This window comes from Coloeus monedula (assembly GCF_965178545.1).
Source record: "Coloeus monedula genome assembly, chromosome: 2".
NCBI classification, from domain to species: domain Eukaryota; kingdom Metazoa; phylum Chordata; class Aves; order Passeriformes; family Corvidae; genus Coloeus; species Coloeus monedula.
Window position 1 is genome coordinate 20,661,326 of NC_138782.1, and position 23,892 is coordinate 20,685,217.

The following is a 23,892-nucleotide window of genomic DNA, read 5'->3' on the forward strand; positions in this document are numbered from 1 at the left end:
ACCCTCTCCCCGCTGTGCCCCACGGATGACGCTGTTACCCCGGGCAAGGCCGGCGGGCAGCCACGGCCGGCGCACACCGATCGCCGGCAGCTCAGCCCGGGGGCAAAGGTCCGCGGGGCTCCCCCGGCCCCGGGAGCCGCCGTAGCGGCGGGCGGCGCGGAGGGAGGGCGGAGGGACGGCGGAGCATTCCCGTTCCCCCGCGGGGAGGGCCCCGCCGCCGCCGCCCCGCCCGGCCCGGCCCGCCCCGCCGCGCTGAGTGGGCCCCGCGGCGCGGCGCGGAGCGGCGGGCGGGACGCCACGGGGCGGGGCGGGACGCGGCGGCCGAGCCCGGCGAGACAGCGGCGGAAAGTGCCACGACTCCACACGGCCGCGGCGGCGAGGAGGGACCGCGACCCGGCACGGGTGGGTAGGGGCGGCGGCAGCCCTTCCTTCCCCCGGCCCCTTCCCCGGCCACCGCTTCCGCGATCCCCCCGCGCCCGCCCCGCGCTGCCAGCGGGACCCCCCGCCCGGCGCTGCCCCCGGCCCCGCACTCGGCGCACTCGGAGCGGGTGGGACCCCCCAGCCGCGGCCCCGGCGCGGAGCCGTGTCCCGCGGGGAGCGGCCCGGGCAGCGGGGGGGATCCCGGCCCGGGGTCCGGTCCGTGCGCCGGGGGCCGGGCGGATGAATGGCCCCGAGCACGGAATGGCGGCGTGTGCGGGCAGGGCGAGGTCCGGGCCCCGCGCTGCCCCCGGCCCCCCGAGCGCCGCCGTCCTGCCCCAGCGCCAGCCGGATGACAATTATTAATCTGATTAACCGCGCTTACAGAAGGTCCCGGCGCTCGGGCCGCTCTCCCTTGTCCATTTTTTTTTTCCTTAACTAAGCCCCCGACAAAACTGTGCTGGCACCCGGAGACCCCCCGCAGCGTGGGGTCCCCGAGCTTTTAGGGAGAGGCATCGACCCCATAAGCGGAGACCCCTCACCCACCGTGGGGTCTTCCCAGCCTGGACATGAGCAGCCTTCCCGCGGGTCTGCCCCGCTCCTCGCCCTGCCAGGGAAGCGGTCCAGCGGAAGAGCGTGTGCTGCACACGTGGCTGACCGGGATGGAGAAGTGTCCGCGCCTGGAATGCCAGCTCTCACCTTCGTCGAAGCCCCGCATCAGCGGGAAATGGTTGGAAGGAGTCGCGGCTGCTGGATGTGAGCCCCAGGGAGGAGCTGATGAGGACCGGCAGTGAAATGCCTCTTCGGGCCAGGGAGGGGAGAGAAAATTTGTAATAGCCGCCGCGCAGATTAGTCAAGCTGCAGCTGTGTTGTGGTGCTCTTACACTCTTCTCCTATATATACGTGTATTTTCTGCCTGTTTTTTCACTCCTGGGCTCTGGAAGGGAGCTGGCAGCACTGCTGGCAAGCACAAGCCAGCTGGCTGCTGCTGCCAGAGCTAATGGAGCACTAAGACACGTTCAATTAAGTTGAGCTATAACTGTTGATGACGGGCTGATCTGGAGTTGCTGCGTGGAGTAGCACATGCTGCCGGGAGGCTGGAAGTGCACAGTCACTTACACAGAAAATGTATTTAAACAGAGGCTGCTGCCAACGTGGGCAGGATCTGCACGTGGCGTGCAGGCTTTTCTCGTTTATTTTTAATTTTTGTCTCTCTCTATTGCAACAGGGCAGAGAGAAAATCTCCAGGAGAAGTATCTGGTGATTGTTTTTTTTATCTGCTGGCAGTGCTGTTGCCTTCTCCTGCTGCTGGTCTGCCCTGCTGTTCACAGGATCAGGCCTCCCAGTTCCCTTGTCCTTGCCCTTTCCCTCCTTTTTTTTTAACCTGCTTGCATATGTAGAGGAAAGGATGCTGCAGGTGCTTCACAGGCAGGCATTGCTGTGGGTTATGCAGAGCCCAGTTCTCTCTTTCTCTGTCCCCCATCACCTCTCCTGCATTGCTCTAATGTGAGATGCCACCTTGACACCATGGCAAAGTGGAAGCCTTGGACTGCAGGGGGGGCAGTGTCCTGCTTGCAAAGAGCATCTTTTCCGATCTGCAGCACCTATCAACACCAGGAGGAGATAACACATATTTTCCTTTGGCTGTGACAAGAAACAAGATTTCTGTGGTTACTGCACAGTCTGTCTCTTCCTTTGCTCCTGCCCACCTGTTGCATGGCCTGGGTGATTTAAACCAGGGTTGGTGGAGGGCTGGGTCTTAAAGATGCTGAATTCCCTTGGATTTCATGTATGGTCACAGAGGGGAGGACAGGCTGAACAGGTGGCAGAGTTCCAGCCTAGTTTTTGACACAGCTGTCAGTGACAAATGTGACCACAAGACACTGAGCATGGCCCTGGTGCTGTCATGTCACGTGTCTGGGGTTAGTTCATCCTGGAAATTGTTTAGTGCTGAAAAACCAGCAAGGCTGGGTGCTTTTCTGGTTCTGCTTCCTTAGGGCAAGTTGGACTTTTGCTCAGGTCAAACAGAGGTGGCTGCATGTGCAGGGAGGTGAGGGAGGTCAGGTCTCTTGGGCTGTTTTCTGGTGTGTGTGATGGATAACAAGGAAAAGCCACATGAGTGGAAGAGTCAGAGCACAGCATTTCAGCCAGCTCCTTTACATGAGAAGGCCAAGTGGACCAGTTGTCCATCTTATTCCTGTTCTGGTGATGGGCAAAAGCTTTACCTGGACAAGCTGTTTTGGGGAAGGAGTCTGTGTATGGAGATATTTGATGATTTCTGCTGTTTTGGCTGGGAGAGGAGGATGCTCCAGAAATTTCATGGAAGTAAATGTGCTCAGTGTAGGATGTGAACTTGATTTTTTGAGCATGGATTCTGATAACTGCTGGTGTCCACCCATCTCTTGGGCACACAACCCTGTCCCAAGCAGATAGAAAAATGCCATTGTAGGAGTGAAGTCCCGTGGAGGACCAGAAGCTGTGGAAGGGAGGATCCTGAAGTCTTTGAGCCTCTTCAGAGTGTGGCTGTCAGGCTGAACATGTGAGACTCCCCTTGGTGCTCTGTTTTGCCATGTCCTGGCTAAGGCTTTGTGCAGGTGGGAAGCGCAGAGGGCTTTCCTGCCAAAGGACACATGTGCTTGTGAGGGGGATGGCGTCTTGCTGTGCAAGTCCAGGAGCAAACTTCCAGCCCTTGGAAGGGCAAAGGTGGCAAGGTCAGGAAATGTCAAAGCAGAGCTTCTCTCCTGGGCGCTAACACCGCAGCATAAATGCTTCTGGCATCTCTGCACCAGGAAGTTCCTGTAGGAAGACTTTTCCTTATCCCCCAAATGCCAAGGCCAGCCTGCCTTGATTTAAGTGTGTGTGGCTGGCTGTGCACAGTTGGACAGATGGGCTCTTCCCTGAACAGGTTGTTGGGCTGCTCGTGCCAAGTCCCGACCGCAGGAGGAGCCCTACAGGTAGAACTCGCTCCTCGCAGTCAGCACCGGGGCTGCGGGGCACGAGCGAGCTTTGAGGCAGGACCAAGGTTTGCCACGAGAGTCCTGGCTGGCACCTCTCGCTCCTTCCTGTGGATTTTCTCCCGGCACGTCTGACCTTGGGAACAGCTCTCCCCTGGTTGAGCAGTGGAGCTTGGATGTCCTCTGTAAGCATCTCAGCTGCTTGCAGGAGCTCTGGCTGCTGCCGTGGCTCTTTTGCAGGTCCACAGCTCCTCAGTGCTCTGGCTGCTTTGTTCCTGTATTGCTTTTGGTCTGGACGGGGTTGTTGGGGTGCTTTTGTTTCGCTAGGAAGGACTTTAGTGCTCATTTACATCCTTATCTCACCCTGGCGGTAAAGCCGGGCAGGAGGCAAGGTACAGGCAGCTTTTACTGCAGCCCGTGGGGCTGGGTGAGGCTCTCTGTGAGGGAGAGAGGGTATGGGGCTCTGTAAGGGCTTCTGGGGGACAGTCTTGTGGGGTGAGGTGTGGGGCAGGCACAGGGATCTGGTGCCGTGATGCCACATCCAGCACTGCCAGCTCGCCCACCTCACCACCCCTGCCTCTGTCCTCTCATCCGTCCTCCATAGTGGAGGCTGGGATTTCTTCCCCCATTCCCATCCCCTGTGAGCTCCATCAAGCTGCTTTTGAGGGTGGCAGTACCAGCTGGTGGGGTTGGAGTGTGCTGGTCAGCACTTGGGGATGCCCTTGCCCCAAGCTGGAGCCCCAGATTTTTCTCTAGATTTGAAACTGTGGTGCTGTGAGGTGAAGAAGGGTTTGTTTTTACAAATATGTTGGGGTTGCTGGGTGAGAAATGTAGGTCACCTCGTTCTGCCCCTAAAACAGCTCCTGGGTGCTTTGGTGTAGCGCTAAACCCGGCACAAGATCGTGGGTATGTGTTCTCCAGCCCTACTTTTTATTTACTGCCAGGGAGAGGAAATCCAGTCCTTTTCACCCTGTGGGTTAAGAATTATCTGTCTGTCCTGGTTGGGGCCATCCCAAAGTGCTGCTCCCAAGTCAGAAGGCAATGACTTTGCACCAGATGTGCTGGGATAGAGTGAGCTGAGGCCATTTAAACACAAAATGGCCAGGGTAGATGTAATAGTGATGCCTGTGGTATCAGCTGGGATCTCCAGAGGTGCCCTGGGGTAGAAAATTGGCCCTGACAGGGGAGGCTGGTTCCAGCTGGCATGGACAGCCCTCCTGCCTGCCAGCTTCTCTCTCTGCTGCTTTACCTGGGATGCTTGGAGAGGTGGGCAGGGAGAGCTGGGCTGCTGGTTAGAACATCCTTCCCCAGGCAGGTTGGTGTCTCCAGTGGGAGATTTGCAGCTCCTCCCAGCTCTGCTCCCCCTGCTTGGGTGCTGGAGATGAGTTTTCACTGTACTGTCCCCAGCTTGAGCTGCAGGTTCAAGTTTGCTGCTCCAGCTCTTAGAAAGGAAGGGCCTTCGAGGTGTCTCCCTGCAAGCACTGAGGTTTGAAAAGATGCTGATCTCCTTAGGTTTGTTCTTATTTTTGCCTCCTCCCCTTCCAGCCCCTCCCTCCCTCCTCAACCCACAACCCCTTAAAGAGGAAATTTCGATAATGTCAACAGTTGAGCGTGGGGATGAGAACTCCTGGTGGCTGAGGACTTTCTGCATTTTGCTCTTTGTGTTTTGATTCACAATGATGAGAACCACAGTCATGGCAGCTCCTGGAGAATGTCCCTTCCCAGATTAGCTGCTTGACACCAGCATCTGAGGCCAGGAGCCACCTCAGAGCCACATGGAAGCAATGTCCTGGTGGATGAAGCACATGAATGGGACAGAAGTAGGCTTTAAAAGCAGGACAGCCTTCAAGTATCCATTAAGAGGAGTGGGGGTGGCAGCATCTTTCCCCAAGTGTGGCTAAACCCTGCTTGCCAGACCTCAGACTGGCAGTATGGTGTCCGCTGCTCCTCAGCAGCAGTGCCACAGTGTGCAGGTGGTAAAGGGAGGAGGGAAGGGCTGCTGCAAAGCTTTTCTTTTTCCAGGGGGATATTTTACTCCAAAGCTGACACCTGGGTGTGCATCTGGGTCTGATGAAAAAGCCAGGTGCTCCAGGGAAAGCCCAGATTTTGGCCAGCTTGCACCCAGCAGTCTGAAAGTGGGCTCCTTTGCTGCTGCACATGTGGCTTAGGGTCATGCAAAACCACCCCATTGGACATAAGAACGTGGCTTGTGGCTGTCTCTGACTCATCCCTGGTTTTTAATTCCCTCTCTTTGTTTCTTCTGGAGATGAAATTTAGTCCCTGGGGTGCAACTGGACCCCTGTGCATGGGCAGCGTGGCAGAGGAGCACAAACTTAGGGGTGTGCAGGCAGGTCAACCTGAGTCGTGTGAATCTGGAGTGTTCCTCTTCCCAGTGCACAGATGTCCGTGTGAAACTCCTGCTCAGAACGGCCATTGCATTTCTTTCCTCCCCTGCTGCCCTTATCTGTTGTCCTGGTGTCTTGCAGGCACGGAAGAGTAAGGCAGGATGGATGTGTACGACCCTCAGACGCTGGGTGTTATGGTCTTTGGAGGCTTCATGGTGATCTCAGCCATTGGGATCTTCCTGGTGTCCACCTTCTCCATGAAGGAGACGTCGTACGAGGAAGCCTTGGCCAAGCAACGCAAGGAGCTTGAGAAGACCCAGCAGCAGAAGTTAGAGAAAAAGAAGAAAGAGAAACCAGTTGAGAGGAAGGGAAAAGCAAAGAAAAAGGAAGAGAAACCAAATGGAAAGATCCCAGAGCAGCAGCTTACTCAGGAAGTGGCGGACCCTCCCAAGGAGGTGGTTCCTGAGCCTGCTGTAGCGCCTGAGCCTGTCACAGTTGAGACTCCAGCTGCAGCGGCGGCAGTTGTCCCCCAGGAAAAGGAGAAACCTGTTCCGTCACCTAAGGAGAAGAGGAAGAAGGAGAAGAAGGTGGCAAAGGTAGAGCCTGCTCCTAGCCCGGTGCTGGCTCCAGCCCCTGTCAGCGTCCCCAAAAGTTCTCCGGTCCGGGAGGTGGCCCCTAAGGAGGTGCCTGTTGTGGCAGTGCCCCCAGTTGGCACTCAGCAAAGCGCTCCGGTCATCAGCTCTGTCACCGTCAAGAAAACCGAGGCTCTTCCAGCCCAGGAGGATCAGAAGCATGATGGACCTGCCAAGAAAAAGGCTGCATCCAAGAAGAAGAGTGAGCCAGGTAAGGCCAGATTCCTCTGCCTATATCCCCTTGGTCCAGCACACAGGTGTTGGAGAGTTACAGGTTCCTCTGGGATTTGTGTTGTGGGATCTGGACAGAGGAATGAACGAGAGGTGTATGTCCCTGTCCTGGGAGAGGGACAGCTGCTAAGGTGCTGCACATCTGGGTGGAAAGCCAGGATGAGGTGTTCTCCCCATAGAACCCTGACTTCTAAAAATACAGAGGAGCTCTCCCACACTTTTACATGGAGCTGGGTCACTGCTAGCATTTCCTCATCCTTTAGCGGAGGTGAAGAAGGATTCTTCAAGGAGAGAGGATTGATGGAGTTTTATACTGCAGGGGATTGGTCATAGAGTAATTAGAGGGAAGTGACTTTGGATCTGTCACAGGGAAGGGAAAACTTGCCCATCATCAGTCATACCTCAGTTGACTGACTCAGAGATGGAAGAGATCAGGTGCTCCTGAATTCTGCAGAATATAAAAAGGTGTATGGAGGGGAAAATCAGCTCTGTAGCTGGATTTGTGCCTCTCATTGTACCGGTGGGAACAATTTGGGATTTATTTTTGGTTAAATGATAATGACAGGCACTAAAAATGTGAGTGCTTTCAGACCTGTAGAAGGGTTCCCATGTGGACGCATGGGAGAAATCTCTCAGGTGTTCTCAAAGATGTCATGTGATGTGCACTTCTTTACAAAAAAAACCCTCAACCCACCAAACTAAAAGGCATCCCTTCTTCTGCAGCACATCCAAACCTGCTGTGCAGCCTGGCAGTTCCCACACCCACATTTTGGAAGAGGGCCTGCTACTCAGCAGGACATTTGCAGCTGCTGGGTTTCAAAGATGGGTTAAACTCCTTGAATCTTCTCTTCTGAGGAAAGGATTTTATTAAAGGCCATATCCACACGTGATGGTGTTTCAAACAGTTGGAGAAGCTGCTCCTGGAGGGTGTTGCAGGGGTGGTGTTGGGGAAACGGGAGGTGACTGGCTTGTTGTGTGCACCCATGTGAAAAACACAGTCCTAAATCCAAGCTGTAATGGCTGAGGGAATGTGGCTGGGAGATGAACTTTTAGCATTTGTTAAGTTGCGAGGTTTTTGCTGCTCCAAACTGAGATTCCTCTTGGGTATGAAGTGCCAATGCTGCCTGTCCTGAAAGCAAAGAGTGGTGTCCTAGCTGCTCCTGTGGGATTTTGCAAAGGAAAGCTCTCGGCGGGATTTGCAACGTGTTGTGGGCAGCCGTGGTCTCTCCTCCTCAAATGCAAAGGAACAAATTATCCTGTGGCAGATAAAAATGGATGCTCAAAGTGTCCAAGGACACATCCTCAGCACTGAAACAGATGGCAAAACTGATGAGAGTGGCCTGGGGTATTTTTCTCTTGTGTGGTTTGTTTCATCCGTGTCTCCCAGGTCCCCTGGGGTGTACGAAGTGGCTCTTCAGACCACTCCTCCAGCTGTGCTTTCCCATGGCAGCTTTGCCACATGGCTGCTCCTTGTTCCATTGCTCCGTCAGCGAGGTGCGAGGTTCCTGACTCTGCACGTGGGCTCGGTGTCAGCACTGGTGTCCCTGTGCCACAGCCTGGGCTCGGTGTCAGCACTGGTGTCCCTGTGCCACGGCCTGGCAGGCTGCCCTGGCTCCATGTGCCAGCTGCAAGGTGGGGTTTGCACAGTGCCTGCCCTTTCCAGAGCTCCCTCCCGCCACTCCACCTGGAGAGGGGCGGAATTCCGCTTGGTGTGTCCCCGCACGCAGCAGGACTGAGGCAGGGGATGCCGTGTGCTGTCCTGCAGCCCTGCAGTTGCCAGCGTGAGGAAAGTGTGAGCCAAGCCTCGGGCCCTGGTTGCACAAGGGGGTGGAGCTGGCCCGGCTGCGCTGCTGGGAAGTGGCTGCGGCTGGGGACGCAGACTCGGCTGCTGCCAGGGCTCGGCGCTGCCATCCCAAATGGATCTACCAGAGATCACTCAGCAATTACTGTCACTGGCCAAACAGACTCGACTTGGGGAAACTAATTTATTCCCAATTAAAGCAGATGAGAAACAGAGACAAAATTAAAAAAACACCTTCCCCCCTGCCCTTATTCCCAGGCTCAACTTCACTCCTTCCCTCCTGGCTCCTCTACCTCCCCTTCCTGAGTGATGCAGGAGGATAGGGACTGTGGTCAGTTTATTACAGCCGCACTCTGCAGCTGTTTCCTCCTCACACCTTTCCCCTGCTCCAGTGTGGGGCCTTCCATGGGCTTCAGTCCTTCAGGAGGAACCTGTTCCAGCATGGGCTCCATTCTCCAGAGGAGAATCTCTGCTCCAACACCTGCAGCACTTCCTCCTCTTCCTCTTTCTTTGAACTTCGCTGCTTGAGGCGTCCAAAGCTGTGCATTCAAGAGACCCTGGTGTTAATGACTTTAGGGGCTCTGGAGCTACTGGACTCCAAACTGCTTTTCCTTCTGTGATTTTCTAGGAAAATGAGCCCACTGGGCCATAGATACAGTGCGGGAACCCCTAAACCACTGCCTCTGGGTATCGTGACCATGTGCAGTGAGGTCCTACAACAGCATCATGGTCCCTGATGCTCCCTGGCTTTCCCAGGTTAGCAGAGAGGTAGGGGAAGGGTTGGAGTAACGTTGCTCCCTTAGCAAAGGGCTGGAACAAACCTGGCTGGTGAAAGGTGGGAGATGACCTCGCTGTCACCGGCACCACTGCGTGGAGTGACATCCTTCAGCAAGGTTGTGTTTTGGTGCAGTCCAGCTCCTGATGCCCAACATGTCTGAGCCTTCTGGCATTGGCAAAGCACTCCCAGCTCCTGCTGAGAATCTCTCAGTTTGGTAGAGGCTGATGGCTGGGACCAGTTGTTGAGCCCGGCAGAGGTGACAGCTTACTCAAGGAGCATGTGTGTGGTGTCATCTCCAGCACTTTTCCTACTGCTCTCTCTCAGAGAGGTACCAAATGTGACTGGAAATCTGGGTGGATGATGGTTTGAGATGGCAGTTGTGGGGTTGAAGCCAGCTGAGATGATACCATATTTCTGCTGTTGTCCCCAGAAGTCCCAACCCCTCCCCTTTCCTCCCTAGCACCTACGGATTCGGATGGGGCCCTGTACCTGCCCTACAAGACGCTTGTGTCCACGGTCAGCAGCATGGTGTTCAGTGAGGGGGAGGCCCAGCAGCTCATCGAGATCCTGACGGAGAAAGCAGGAATCATCCAGGACACCTGGCACACGGTAGGGCTCTGCCAGGGCTCTGCTGAGCCTCAGGAGGTGCAAGGGGAGGGAAGGCACCCCATTTTCAGGCAGGCTGGCCCTGAGGGTGTCTTGGAGAGTGGGGCTGAATTTTCCCCTGGAGCAGAGGGCAGGATGTTGTGCGTGTGGGGTGGAGGGGATGGGTCTGAAGCTGGTGGTCTCCACTGATGTGCCACCTCATGCTGGCAGGCCACGCAGAAGGGTGACCCTGTTGCTGTCCTGAAACGCCAGCTGGAGGAGAAGGAGAAGCAGCTCTCTGCCGAGCAGGAGGATGCAGCTGCTGCCAAGAACAAACTGCGGGAGCTGAGCAAGGTAAGCCCTGCGTGGCCCTCCTGGCATCCCCAGTGTGGGCTCTGCTCATGGTGGCACTCCATGTGCCTCCTGCTCCCCGCATCTCAGCCCCCTTGCAGGTGAAGCCCAGGAACTCTTTGGGCACTTCACCTGTTGGCTGTTTTCTTCCCAAAAAGGGGAGGAGATCCTCACCTGCCCCCCTCTCTTGGGCCTGCTCCAGTTTGGGAAGGTGCCAGCCCAAAGAACCACAGGGTAATGCCCGCTGGCAGCCATGGGAAGAGCAGGGGAAAACCCTTTCTGTAAGAGATTGCAGCTTTCTTCTCCTTCAGGGAGAAAGGCAAATCCTCCCTTGTTTCAGATCCCCTGAGCTGAGAAGGGGCCTTTGTAAGGAGCCCAATCCTATTTACAGTGCCCTTCCCTGACTCACTCCCTGCCTCCACCTCTTTCTGGGTGTTGAAGGCAGAACAGATCCCTGCCACGCTGAACTTGTGGCTGTCAAGTCCATCTGCCTAATTTTTCTGCTTTGCCCCAAATGCTGTGTGATATTATATATCCTGGGGGAGGAAAATAAAATTCCAGGCTGTCTTACTCCTTTCTCTTAGCTGGCCCAACATGGAACAACAGTGGCATCCAGTGGCCACAGAGCCCAAAACAAAATGCAGGAGGAAATGTAAGTGCTAAATGTACCTGGGTGTGGGGGCAGCAATGAAAGGGCTAAACTTTGTAGTCTGCTGAGCCAGGAGGCCACATCCTCTTAAAATGGGGAAACCTGTGCTCTGAGGACTAACTGGGGTCCTCCTTTCCTGGAAGGAGCTGGTGGCCGAGCGGGCCAAGGCGGTGGCTGTGGAAGGCAAGCTGAAGGAGCAGCTGCTGGCCCGCGAGCGGGAGATCGTGGCGGTGCAGGCACGGATGCAGGCCAGCTACCAGGACCATGTCAGCGAGACCCAGCAGCTCCAGGGCAAGGTGAGCCCCAGGCCATGCTCTGCACCTGCCTCCTGCTGCTGCCAGGTGGCTGCTGGTGGCACATGTGTGACCTTCTGGAGAAGGCTGAGCTAAGGGAGGGGACGAGAGCCTCAGGGAGGGGCGAGAACCTGCAGTGCTCCTGGGCCGTGGTGCCCAAGTTCCCCCCCAAATCCCTTTCAGGCCCCCCTAAACCCCCCTTAAACTCCCCCAAATCCCTTTCCAAACCCCTTCAAGTCCCCCCACACCACTCTAAGACCCACTTAATACCCCCAAAATTTCCCAAATACCTACCCCAACCCCTTTAGGCCCCCTCCCAACCTCTTTGGAGAAGAGGCACGTGAGAGCATCCTCATGGGATGTCACACCCCTGGGGGCTGTCAGCATCAGCAGACGCTCCCCTGCATTGCCAGTCCCTCCTGCCCATCTCCTGGGCTTCGACAGGGGGAGCAAAAGGGCTGGGGGTGGCATTAACCCCTCTTGGGCTCCTCTAGATCCGGACCCTGCAGGAACAGCTGGAGAACGGCCCCAACACGCAGCTGGCTCGCCTGCAGCAGGAGAACTCCATCCTGAGGGATGCCCTCAACCAGGCTACCAGCCAGATGGAAAGCAAGTAAGGCTGGGGTGGGGGGCAGAGCCTGGGGCTGCCCTCTGGCACTCCCTGGCTTGGCCACCCCCTTTCTCAAAGGTACTTCTACAGACACCCCAACTAGCTGGAGGAAGAGGAGGGAATGAGGGAGGAAGAGCTTGCCAAATGGCTCTTGGGGGTGCACCAGGAGAAACAAGGATGTTCTTCCCATGTGAAAGGGCAGGGAATCCTTCTCTCCTTCGGGGTCACCTGTGCTGATGCCAGAACCAACAGGCAGTGGAGCAGGGAGAGGGGATCAGAAGGCACTGTGGTGTTTTTCCCCTGCAGGGGAGCTCATACTCTCAAATTTGAGAAGAAATGCAGCTGGCTCTTTGATGGGAGTGATGCTGCAGAGAGCAGAGCTCAGCCCAATGTGTGCAGAACAAATAGGAGCTAGGTAGAAGAATTTCACACTCCTTTTTACAGACAGTCTGAAATGACTGGTGATTAACAGCAGGCAAATAATTACAGAGTAGGCTCCAGCTGTAGTGCTTCCTCTTGTGTCTGGGAACACAGATCCATGTGTCCTCTACTTCATAAGAAAGGAATGTCTCCTGTGACTGAAACAGGACTTTTCTAAAGTGATTTGTTGGCTCTTTCCACCCCCTCCCTAAAGGACCAGGAATGTCCTAGAAACAGGCAAACAAAGCTCACCATGTCAAGTCCTGTGTCAGGCCCACAGGAGGGAGGATGTGTTCCCCCATGGTGACACCAGAGAGGCTTGGCTGGCCTGTGGGCTGAAGTAACCCTGCTTCTGTTGCTGCAGGCAAAATGCTGAGCTGGCCAAGTTGAGGCAGGAGTGCAGCAAGCTGATGAAAGAGCTGTCTGAGAAGTCGGAGGTGCTGCAGCAAGAGGAGCAGCAGAGGAAGAGCTGGGAGATCAAAGCGGCGGCCTCGGAGAAGCGAATCGAGCAGCTGCAGGTCAGGCAGGCGCCCGCAAACGCGCTCCCCTCGCAGGGATGGGTGGCTGGATGGCAGGGGATCCATGCACTTGGCCATGGGAAGGGCTAGGAGGGAGATGAATGTCCCTGGGCGGGAAGGAAGCTGCCTGGCAGGCTTCCTGACTGCTCTCCCTCCATTAGCTTGTCACATCAGTGTGCCCCTTGTGCAGCACTGCCAGCAGAGCCCAGGGAGCAGGATGCCCTGGTTGAAGCCATTCTGCTGCAGGTGCTCTCTCTCTCAGATGGTTTTTAGCCTGTTGCTCTCTCTCTCTGGTGTAGGAGATGGAGCTTGTGGCTTTTTTTGGTTGCCAGCAGGGAGTGGCTGGGTTTGGGGTTTTCAGGGGTGTTGAAAGGACACCTCCCAAGCAGAGCCTCTGAGCACACAGAGGTGTGCTCCTGGCAGGCAGGCTGGACTCACACAGGGAAGAGCATCTTCTTGGGATGTTGACAGTGCTCCTGCTGGGATCCTGCTGGGATGTTGCTAAGCTATGGGCTGGGAGCATTAATCCCAGTGTAGCAGACAGAGTGAGGGATGTCCTCAGGAATGTGCTGTGGTCTCTGAATTGCTCTGGCCTCTTCAAGAAGGGGCTGTGGTGGAGGAGACCTTTAGCTGCACGTGTCAAAATGGTTTTGTAGAGGAGTTCCTAGAGCAAGGGGCCTTCCATATCCTTGCTCTTTATTTTTTGTGTGCCTGAGGATGTGGATCTGTTTTGGATGGACTGCATTTGGCTCCTGCTGCTTTTGCAGGTGAGGAGCAAGGAGGGTGATGTGAGCACACAGCTGGTGTGAAGGCAGGAGCTGCCTTCCTGGCTCAAAGCAGGAGTTCCTAGACATGCTTTTGGGAGAACTCCAGGCCTGTCAGCTTGCTGCACACCTTAATGCTAATTAAATAAATCACACTAGCTGGAAGACTCTAAAGTCATGTGCTGAAGGTGCTAGGGAGAATGTGTTCCACAGTAATACGTGGAGCTCTGAGCTGAGGATACTGAGTCAAATCCACAAAAAACAGAGCAGCTCTGCTTTCCAGGTGGTGCTGGAAGCATCCCTTGGACAGAGCCAGGCCTCCTGGTTTACCTTGTCCTGTCCCTGCCATTGCAAAGCAATTTTTCTCCCTCTGCAGGGGTGCCACTTGTACCTGTAAAGCCGCAACTCCTCCTCCTCCTCCTTTGCCGTCCCTCTCAAAATGCCTGCCCTGGCCAGGCCTCTTCCTTGCTGCTTTGTATGATGGAAAAAAAAGAAGTATTCCCTGGCCCAAATTGCACAGAAAATTCCTCCACGTGTGGAAACGTGGTTGGGTGTCTCTGTTCTGCAAAGCCCCGTGCCAGCCCCTCTCCCTGCTGGGCTGGGCGATTTGAACCAGGGCTCTGAGAGGTTTTTCAGAGCTCTCCAAAAGGGAGGTTGGCCATGAAGTTGGCTCAGAACCGAGACATTTGGGTATTGTCTATTTCCCAACATGAGGGCTGGCACGGGATAGACCATGAGGGTGCTTCCCTGCACAGCGGGAGCTGGGGGGGAGGGTGACTTTAATCCCCCAAAACACAGCTTAAAAACAGGATTATGTGACACATTAAGCTTTATTTCAAATTGGCTGGGGTGTCTGTCACGCTCCAGGAAACCTTCTTTTCCTGCTGTGCAGGCTTACCAACGGGAGGCAGAGGTGATGCTGCAGAAGAGGCTGGACGAGGTCAGCGACGAGCTCCGCAAAACCCAGAGCAGCTACAAGAGCCTGTTGGCAGATGCAGAAAAGACCAAAGGGCAGCAGCAGAGCATTGCTGGTGAGGAGCTGGGATCAGCATGGGGAGGGCTCTGGGGCAGACTGGAGACTTTGAGAGCTTGGGGGAGCCAGCTGGGGCAGAACAAGTAGATCCAGGGATGAGTGGTGTTGGTGTGAGCAAGACATGGGCTGATCCCTGGTTCTATCCCAGGATGTTACTCCCGATGCCTCTCTCCTGTGCTGTCCTGCATCCCTTCCTGCCCTTTCTGTGCCTCCTCAAAGCACCCATGGCAAAAACTTCTTTGGCTACGATCCTGCTTGGATCAGAGCAGGGTAAGGAGTCTCCAGGTTTGTTTGCACGTTCCCTACACTGTTTGTCACCCTTGCCTCCAACAGAACTGCAGGCCAAGCTGCTGAGCTCTGAGGCAGAGGTTAAAAGTAAGCTGCTGGAGTTGGACAGTGTGAAAGGGAAGCTGCAGGATGCCAGCTCGGAGAATACAAAGCTTCTGGAGAGGATCAAGTCCATCGAAGCCCTGCTGGAAGCAGGACAGATGCGGGAGGCAGAAAAAGACAGAGACCTGCAGGTTGTGTGCTCATTTAATTGGGGTGGGAGGAGGGGAGTGGGCGACACTGCTTGCACAATCCCTGCATCGTCTTTGCTCTGGGATCCTCTCTGGGATGCCACTGAAAGGACTGACATGCATCACATGCCTGGGGCAGGTAATCAAAGTGCTTTCTCTCTTCCAGGCAGCCAATGAAGCAGAAATGAAGCAGCTGCAGTCAAGGTGGGTCCAGGTGCACATCCTGCTGTGGCACCTCCAGCTTGCTGTCCATGTGTCCCAGGCTTTCTCGAGCACTGAGCCTGTGGCTGAGGGCTTCCTGCCTTCCAGGCAGGCTTGGGTCTGCCCAGCTGGGAAGTCAAGGTCAATCCTGGCCAGCAGTGCTGTTTAAAGTGTTAATTTGCTCTGCTGCTGGCCCTATGTAACAGCCAGTCCATTCTGAAGTAGGACTGAATTGCTGGCAGGCACGTGGAATCTGACCAGTCCCACAGAACAGGAGGTTCTACTGGTGTTGGTGCTGGGTGTGGGATGTCTCTGGTCCAAGTCCCTGCTCAAGGCTGGGCCAACCAGTGGAAGGTTTTTTAAAATGTTTCCAGGTATCTCCAAGGATAGAGATTCACCAGCACTCTGGGTCCCTATTCCAGTGTTTGATAACCTCTTCCCCCACACCCCAGCACAGAAAGGTTTCCTGGCATTTAACTGGAGTTTCCCATGTCTTGAGTCCTGTCTGTTGCTCCTTGGGCATGTGCTGGGCACCTCCAATAAGGCCCAGGCTCTGCATGGGGTTAAGATTTCTCAGATGCCCCCACTGCCAGCAAGCATCCAGTATCCCTGTAAAGGAAGGCAGCTGCTGAGTTGTCCTGGGACCCCAAGAGACTTGTGTAGTTCTTCTCAACAGCCTGAACCTTGGTTTGCTCAAACTGGGGGTCCTTTCAGGGCATGTGGGGGATCTGAGGGTGTGGAGGGAAGCTGCAGCTCTCTGGTATCAAGTTGGCAGCCCTCATTTAGGATTACTCAATACAGTGGGATGATACTTTTGAAATGCAGAGCTGTGGGCTCTCTCAGCCTGATGAGCCATGGACAGGAGCAGTCCCAGTTGTGCAAGCTGGAATTCCTGGCCTTTGCATCAGGTTGCTGCTTCATCTTTTTGTGTGTGTACAGCCAGCCAGTTACTTGATTGATTGTTATTGCTGGTAAGGGGGTAGAAAACCAGATCCCACTCCAGTATTGCCATGGCTGTGGTTTGTAGTCCTGCTCCCTCTTCCTCCTGCTGTGTGTAGATCCCAGAGCAGACCAGAATAGGAAGGGCTGTGGTCTCCATCTTGGGAGCTTGCTGCCCATGAGGGAGGTGACTGCTCAGGCTCACTCCTGCATCCTGCCCTTCCAGACTCCAGGAGAAGACAAACCAGCTCTCAGCCTTGGAAAGGGAAGCCACGCAGCTGCGGGAGGCAGTGGAGCAACAGAAGGTGAAAAACAACGTACGTGAGTGACAGACCTCACCCATCTTGGTCACCTGCTGATGGCTCCGGGGTGTAGCCAGAGGCTCTTCAGCCCCACAGATCTCTGGAGGCATTGCCTCATCTGCCAGAGAGCAGGAATACCACTGACAGGCTGTACAGCGGGAGCTGGTGGGCTGCCTGAGCTGGCATGTCTGTCTCGTGTTCTCTTGGGAGATTTAGGACCTGGTAATCCAGAGGGATCCTACGCTGGTAGGGCCAAGGCAATCCCTGAGCAGGCTCCTTCACACCTTCCTGCTCCTCTGCTCCTTATCCCTCTACTGCAAGGTGGTGTCAGTTTTGTGGAGGCCACCCTGCATCCCTGCACTTGGCCTGTGTCCCCTGCAGGCATCCTGAGCATGCTTGTGGAGCTCCTGCCCCGTCCAGCTGTGGCCTGCTCCCTCCAGGGCACTGCCAGAGCAATGGGGTGTGTGGAGCCACTGGAAAGATGGGGGAGAAAGGAATGCATGCGGGCATGGGATGGAAAACTCCTGACCAAACCCAATTCCCTAGGCAGAGGCTTTGAAATCCCCTGCAGTGCCAGCAAGCAGCTTTGTGGCCCTTGACACGGTGTGTGGCTTATTGCCTTCTCTGTGTGGTCTCCACAGGACCTTCGGGAAAAGAACTGGAAGGCAATGGAAGCACTGACCACAGTGGAGAAGGCGTGTGAGGAAAAACTGCTTGCTGCTACAAAAGCAAAGGTGAGCCTGGCTTTTCCCTGGTGTTGGAAGGGAAACATTCAGCTTCCTCAAGCCACCAGTGAGGCTTGCCCCGGGTTGCCTGCCTCCTTAGGAGCGGTGCTGGCCCAACGCTGCTGCAAGCTTCTCCAGAATTTCTCTTGAGGGCAGTGCACCCCTGGTACTGGTCACGGCTGGGGAGCCTGGAAGGTGGTTGAACTGGAAGTGACATTTTTGTGGTTCGCAGCATCAGCAGTTTTCTGTGTTGGCTGGTTTCCCCAGCCCTGTAGGCACAGAAAAGCAGGACCAGTGTTGTCACCCTGGCCAGCAGGTGCCCAGGACCTCCATCCACTGCAGTTTGTCCCTCTTTCAGGAAGAGCTGGCCCAACAGCTGGATGCGCTCCAGACACGAACCAAGCAGACGCTGCTCTCCGCCCTCCCCGGAGTCACCATGTCCTCACAGCAGGTGGGACAGGCTTCCTCAGCCCCCCCCAGAACTTCCTCTACAGGGGAAGGAGAGATGTCTAAGCATCCTCCTTCTTCCTTGTTCTCTTTCTTCCAAACTCAGGATTATGACACGTGGCTGCTGGAGTTTAAGGAGAAGACCGTGGGTGTGCTAAAGCAGCAGATGATCACAACGGAGCCATCAGTAAGTGAAGGCTGGAAAGTGGAGGGATGAGGGAGTGCTGGAGGGTCACATGTTCCTTCTCCTCATCTCTCTCCCCTTTCCTCTCCTTTTAGGATTCAGCTCTTAAATTAAAAGAGGCAGAGGAAGCGCAAAGCACTTTACAAGCAGAATGTGAGCAGTACAGAACGATCCTCGCAGAGACAGTAAGTTCCTGCTCTTTGCACTGTGTTGGTTTCCCACTGGAAATTCCTCCCTGGAGAGGTCTCCTGGCAACCCAGGCTGCCTGTGAGCTCAGGGTGGGCATCCCTTGGTGTGTTGGGGGGGCAGAGTATTTGTCAGTGAGACAGAGGAACAGGATAAATGTGAGTTTCTAGAGCTCTTCTTCACCCTAATTGTGTTGGAAACCTTGCTGGTGGTGATGGGATAAGACACAACAAGGGGTGGTTGAGCCAGAACAAGGATTAGGAGCCCCCAGCCCCACCTGAGGCATCTCATTCTGTCACCTGTTGTTTGCCCCAAATCCTTGGAGAGGCTTTGGCTATGCCAAGGCTTCTGGCCCTTGCACTGCTCGGCCTGGTGGGGGCTGGAGGAGGTTTGGGTTCAGCTGAGGCTTTGCCTGCAGGAAGGGATGCTGCGAAACCTGCAGAAGAGCGTGGAGGAGGAGGAGCAGGTGTGGAAGGCAAAGCTCACAGCCTCTGAAGAGGAGCTCCAAAAGGTGCGTGTTGGTGACACACCTGGGCTTGGTGCTCCTGGAGCTGGACTTCCAGGAGAAGGGGATCTGTTGGCTATGAATTGGTTGGTGATCCTAAGCGTTCCTGCCAGCTGTGAACACCGAGACACAGGGACTTTCTTTTCTCCCCAAATCTACCCCTCCTGTCACCAAGCCAGCTGACAAAAAGCCCACCTCACGTAGAATGTTCCCTCTTGAATGCAGAACTGAGATTAAGCTATTTTCCATGGTCTGGCTGCTCCTTGTCCATCACGTGGGGTATTGGAGTTAACTGGGGCTGCAGGGAGGTGGGGGAAGTGGTTGTACAAGAGATGTTTGATTTCTCAGCCCGCTGCTGGCTCCTGCAGCGCCAGCACTGCTGAGGGCTGGTGTAGGATTGCACAGGGTGACGTGGCTGCTGGTGGTGTGCGTGATGGGAAGAACGTGATGAGAAGAACGCCTGGTGCCTAGGGCAGCTCCCAGAGCAATCCTGCCTCTCGGTGGAGAGGAGGTGAATTCCTCCTTTCCAAAAACTTCAGCATCTGTGGAGTCTTTAAAAAACCAGCCGGGGTTTAAGTGCTTTTTCTGGCAGCTTGGCCTCTCTTAATAATGAAGTCCATGCCACCTCATCGGAAAGTTGCTGCTTCCAAACCAAAAACTGCTTTCAGCAGGAAGCTTGTGCTGAGTCTGCTGCTGGTTTCTTGGGTGTTGAAACCTGACTGCAGCCACCTGAAGCACTGCAGGCAAGAGCTGTTGCCTTGCTCCACGATTTATTGCATGTGTGTGTTAGACTCGTCCTCCCTGGGAAGGAGAGCTCCTCTGTGGAGCTCTCCTTGGATGTCAGACTTCTACCTGATGGGTGCAGGATGAAGTGGGAGAGGTGGGAGTGAAGCAGCAGCCAGTTTTTGATTGAGCCAGAGGTGCTCAGTGTCCTCCTCTGATCCTTTCTGCTTCAGTCACACCTGCAGCTGAAATCCCTGGAAGGCATGGTGGAGAAGTTGAAAGCAGATCTGCAGAGCACAGATCAGGTGAGGTTTTTTGGGGAGGGGAGGTCTCTGCATGGGTACCAGAGAGGCGCACGCTGTGCTTGCCTTGAGTCAGGCCCCATCTCCTGACTTGCCTTGGGGAGGGCATGCTTTAACCATAGGATGTTTGGGATGTGTTGCACCTCAAGCAATCAACCCCCTCCTTCTTTCCTCTCTTTTAATCCAGTTAAAGGAATACACCTCTCTTCTGGAAACGCAACTGGAAAATCACTTGGAGACAGCCAGCTCCGAGCGCCAGAACTACACAAAAGAAGTTGGAGCCGTAAGTGTGGTGGCTGCTGCCTTCTTCACCTTCTTCTAACCCTGACTCACCACCCATGCACGTTTTGAGGATTTGAGGAGTGCCCTGGGATTCTGGGAAGTGCCCCAGGGATCTGCAGCTTTGCAAAGAAGGAGAAAACAGATGGAGATGGTTGCTCCGGTCTGGGTTGCAGACTCCTAAAGCCAGGAGAGCCATGGGCAAGGTGATGGGTCAGGGAGATCTGTATGGAGGTGCTGTCTGCTGCTCCCGGGTGGCCCGTGTGGTCTCTGTGGCTCAGGTGAGACAGGCCTGTCCCATGGCTGTCTCTCTGAGCAGGCATCAGCAGGCAGATCAGCACGTGATGCCACCATGACCTCTTTGAGATGTTGCATCATAAAAAAGCCTCCTTGGGCCAAAGAGTTCCAAAACCAAGTGCATAAAAGGACTATTTTTTTTCTCCTTTCTGTTCCTCCTCGGCAGTTGAGGCAGCTCTTGTCAGAGTCCCAGGAGGAGCTGGAGGCAGCAAAGACTGAAACGCAGAAGCAGAGCAAGGAGCTGGCCCTGGTAAGGAGGGACCCTGGGAGATGCCCTGCTGGGTCCTTGGGGCTGGTTTGCAAACCAGCTGTGGGGCCAGCACCCTTCCTGTGGGGCTGAGGGAGGGCAGGGAGGCACAGCCATTGCATGGGGAAGCCTGGTGGGGACCACATATTCAGAGGCAGTGCTTGAGACCCAGAAGGAGATTTTTTACTTGCCTGTCTTTCCTCCTGATTGGGAGGTGATGGGGGTGAGAAGCAAGGGAGAGCAGCAAGGTTTGCTCAAGCTGCTGTGTAGCAGAAAAACCCAGCTGCCCCACCACTGGACACTTGTCACCACACCACCACTCTGGGGCAGGGGTTTGTGTGTTCATCCATCCATCCATCCATCCATCCATCCATCCATCCATCCATTCATCCATCCCAGAGCAGATGAGGTGGATGCTCTGCACCCCTGGGAGCTGTCATGCCTCCAGCTGCCCAGGTTAGGTACCACTGTCCTGCTCTGGCAGAAACTGAGGTGATTTTCCAAACATTCCAGCTCATGTGCAAGCCAAAAAGCTGGCAGGCTTTACCTGTAGGCCCCTGTGGTCGTGTGAAGGCTGTGGCACAGAGATATTGCTGCTTGCTGCTCCTCCCTCAGGCCAGGCAGCAGCTGAGTGAGGTGAAGAGCCACGTACAGGAGGGAGAATAGTGGGGTTACAAGCTGAGCCAAGTGAGCCTGCACCCCTCGAGGTTGGGGTGGTGAGACCACTCCTGTGGAGGCTCTGACCCTTAAGCATGTCCTTGTCTTGTGTCGCTGTCTCTCACCACATGGAAAACTGCACACAACTCTGCTCCGGGCTGTCACAGCTGTGTTGTGTCCCACCCTGTGTTGGGGGCAGCCAGCCCAGCCCCGCCTCCCCCAATCAACCATGGATCCTGTTCCCATAGGGAATATAGCAGTCAGCTTTCACCAGCCTGTTCCCCTTGGGAGCCCTCTGTCCTGGCACCAGGCTGGCAAGGTTTGGGGGATGCAGGCAGGACATGCTCCAAGCCTTTGGGCGAGCACTGCCATGTGACAGTGCCCTGTGGGGCTCAGAGCTTGGGTCTCCTCAGAGGAAGGGGACAATACCCTGACAGAGCTGTGCTGGGATCCCTTCCCAGCCAGTGGGGATTAGGATTACAGAGGCTCCATAAATCTTGCTGGAGCTGGGCTGAGGGCATTAGCAGCAGCTGTTCCCTTCCAGGCTGACATCTCTGCCAGTGGCAGTGCTCTTTCTCTTTTAATCCTGTTAACTGTGGAGCCTTCTCCCAGTCATGGGAGCCTGCCAGGCACATCTTTCTCTATGGGGTGCCTCTCATCCCACATGCCAGCTGGTGCTGCCTGAGGAGCAAGCAAGATTTAGTAGTGCTAAGCCAAGCCCCAGGCCCCCCCCATCAGCAACCTCCCAGCAGAGGGGGGATGCTGGTACCTATTGCCCATTGGTGCCATGGTGAATGCTTCCGTTTTTATTTCTTCTGTCCAGCCCAGCTCTCTTGGTGATGTCCCTGCTAGCTCATTTCGTGAGTCTTTTTAAAATTTTATTTCTGGGTGTTTTCCCCTCTTCTCAACACAGCTGAAAACCCAGCTGGAGCAGAACGAAACGCTGGCGGAGAAGGAGCAAATGCTGCGGCAAAAGCTGGCACGGGAGCTGGAGGAGGTGGGTGTGGGCGAGGATACCAGGGTTTGCAAAGCCTTCCTGGGTTCTTGGCTGCTAATAAAGCCCAAGAATTAATTTGAAGAATTAATCTGAAGGCTTTTTCCCCATCACTGTCCACACCTCAGACATGGCTGTGAGACATTCCCTCCCACATCTGAAGGACTTCTTAGAGCTGCTGTGCTAAAGCCATGTGGCATCACTGGCCTCTCAAATTCAGCTCTCCCAGTGCCCCCGTGTCTTGTGCCAGGTTTTTCCTTTGAGGGTTAAGGCCTTTAGCTGGGTTTCCTGCTGCTCCTGGTGAGAAATGCTGTCTCCCTGGTGGAAGCTGTATCAGCACAAGCAATGCCTTATGTGCCTGTACAACCCAGCTCTTCAGCAGGACACACCCAGTGGGCACTGAGGGATGGCTGGAGCAGGATGTGTGGGAGATGCCGTTGGCTTCTGTGCTTATTGAGTGTGTCCTTTTGCAGGCCCAGAGCTTAGCACGCAGCTTGCAAGCAGAGCTGGAAAAGCTGAGACTGGCTGAACATGCAGCAGCTTCAGACAGGGAGGAGGCCCAACATCTCAAGGTGATTTGGCTGTGCCATGACAGCAAAAGTCATGTCCGAGCAGGACTAAGGGCATGATTTATCATTTCTGAGGATGGAGGAGTGAGGCCCATGGTTACCCTGCAGGAGAGGGCTGAGAGCTCCACCGTGGCTGAAGGACAGCAGGGTCACAGCTACTGCATCCCTGCAGGCCAAGATAAGTGTGATGCCCTGAGCAAACACGCACAGGCTGGGCTTTTCACACACTGGGAAAGCATCCAGTCTCAGCCCATGGCATCTCCAGGGGGCCAGAGAGAGCTGTAGCTTTGGGGGATGCCTGTTCTCCCTGTCCAGGAGGGGACTAGGTGTTCCACTGGCCTGTGGTCACTGAGACAGCTTGATGGAGGCCTGAGGTGCTTTGAAGGGGGGAAGGTCAGCAGGCAAAGGGAGGCTCAGGCAGATGCCTTCTTTTGACTGCCATGTAGGAAAGACTTGAAAAAGAAAAAAAATTAACAAAGGACCTGGGCCAGGCAGCAACCAAACTACAGGAGCTACTGAAGGTTACCCAGGACCAACTGGCCAAAGAGAGAGAAATGGTGAAGAAGTTGAAAGAACAGCTTCAGGAAACGGTACTGGTGGTGGCCATGGCCCTCCCCTTGATGCTGGTGGAGGCCATGGGGCAGTGTGCACCAGGCAGGGGTTTAAAACTGGAGGCAAGGTGGCCTTTGCTGCCAGAAACCATTTGGGTGGTTTTGGGAAACCCTGGGTACACAGGAGATGGTGGTCAAGGTTCTCCCTGCCCCATCTGTGAAATGCTTTGGGGCTTGAGCTGCCATGAGAAAAAGGTTGAGCCAGCTGAGTAACCCACTTCTTTTTTCCTTCTCCAGGGGAAAGAGGACAGTTCAAAGGAAGGGACTTCAGTTTGACGAGTCTTCACCCTGGACCTTACAGTAAACTTACCAAAATGCCTTACACATTCCTAAAAATAAAAATTTATGCTAAATTTACTGTAGATAAAAGATACCAAGCCATTAGCGACCCAAAACCTAGTTTTGAAACTTACAAGAAAACATTCAAAAACCCCCCCCAACAACCAGCCAGTAAACACTGCAGTTTTTAAGAAAATCTTCATACTGTTTTGTACAAGTCTTCGTTTCCTGGGGAGCTGCTGTGGCCGCGCCGGGCACACGCTGGGGTTTCACCCTCCTGTTCCAGCAGAACCCACCAACGTGTGAAAAGGGAAGACTGCGTTTGTACATCAACCAGTGCAATTATATATTTTTTCCTTTTTTTGTTTTTTTCTTTTCTTTCCTTTTTTTTTTTGAGTGAAAGGAGTGTGAAAGTAAGACCCACCATGGAAGGATGCCCTCTTGGATGGGTGGCTCTTGGCACGTGTATTTCTGGGTGTCGATGCAATTAAAATGATGTAGTGAAAAGAGCTTGTCCTTGTTTTGTTTTTCTTGGGGTTTTGTTTG

General features: G+C 54.9%; 1 protein-coding gene across 1 annotated transcript; it reads left to right on the forward strand.

Annotated features, from left to right (window-relative positions):
- Positions 1–266: 266 nt before the first annotated feature.
- RRBP1 (ribosome binding protein 1) lies at positions 267–23,488 on the forward strand. Its single transcript, XM_082303062.1, is given in 25 exon segments — positions 267–402; positions 5,858–6,559; positions 9,619–9,767; positions 9,975–10,097; positions 10,887–11,039; positions 11,531–11,649; positions 12,431–12,584; positions 14,241–14,379; positions 14,715–14,902; positions 15,066–15,103; positions 16,266–16,356; positions 16,983–17,075; positions 17,425–17,517; positions 17,620–17,700; positions 17,793–17,882; positions 18,302–18,394; positions 19,345–19,416; positions 19,601–19,696; positions 20,156–20,239; positions 20,852–20,897; positions 20,900–20,943; positions 21,807–21,890; positions 22,361–22,459; positions 22,903–23,046; positions 23,305–23,488. Coding segments are annotated over 24 exon segments (2,994 nt in total). The 5' UTR covers positions 267–402; positions 5,858–5,877; the 3' UTR covers positions 23,344–23,488.
- Positions 23,489–23,892: the final 404 nt, after the last annotated feature.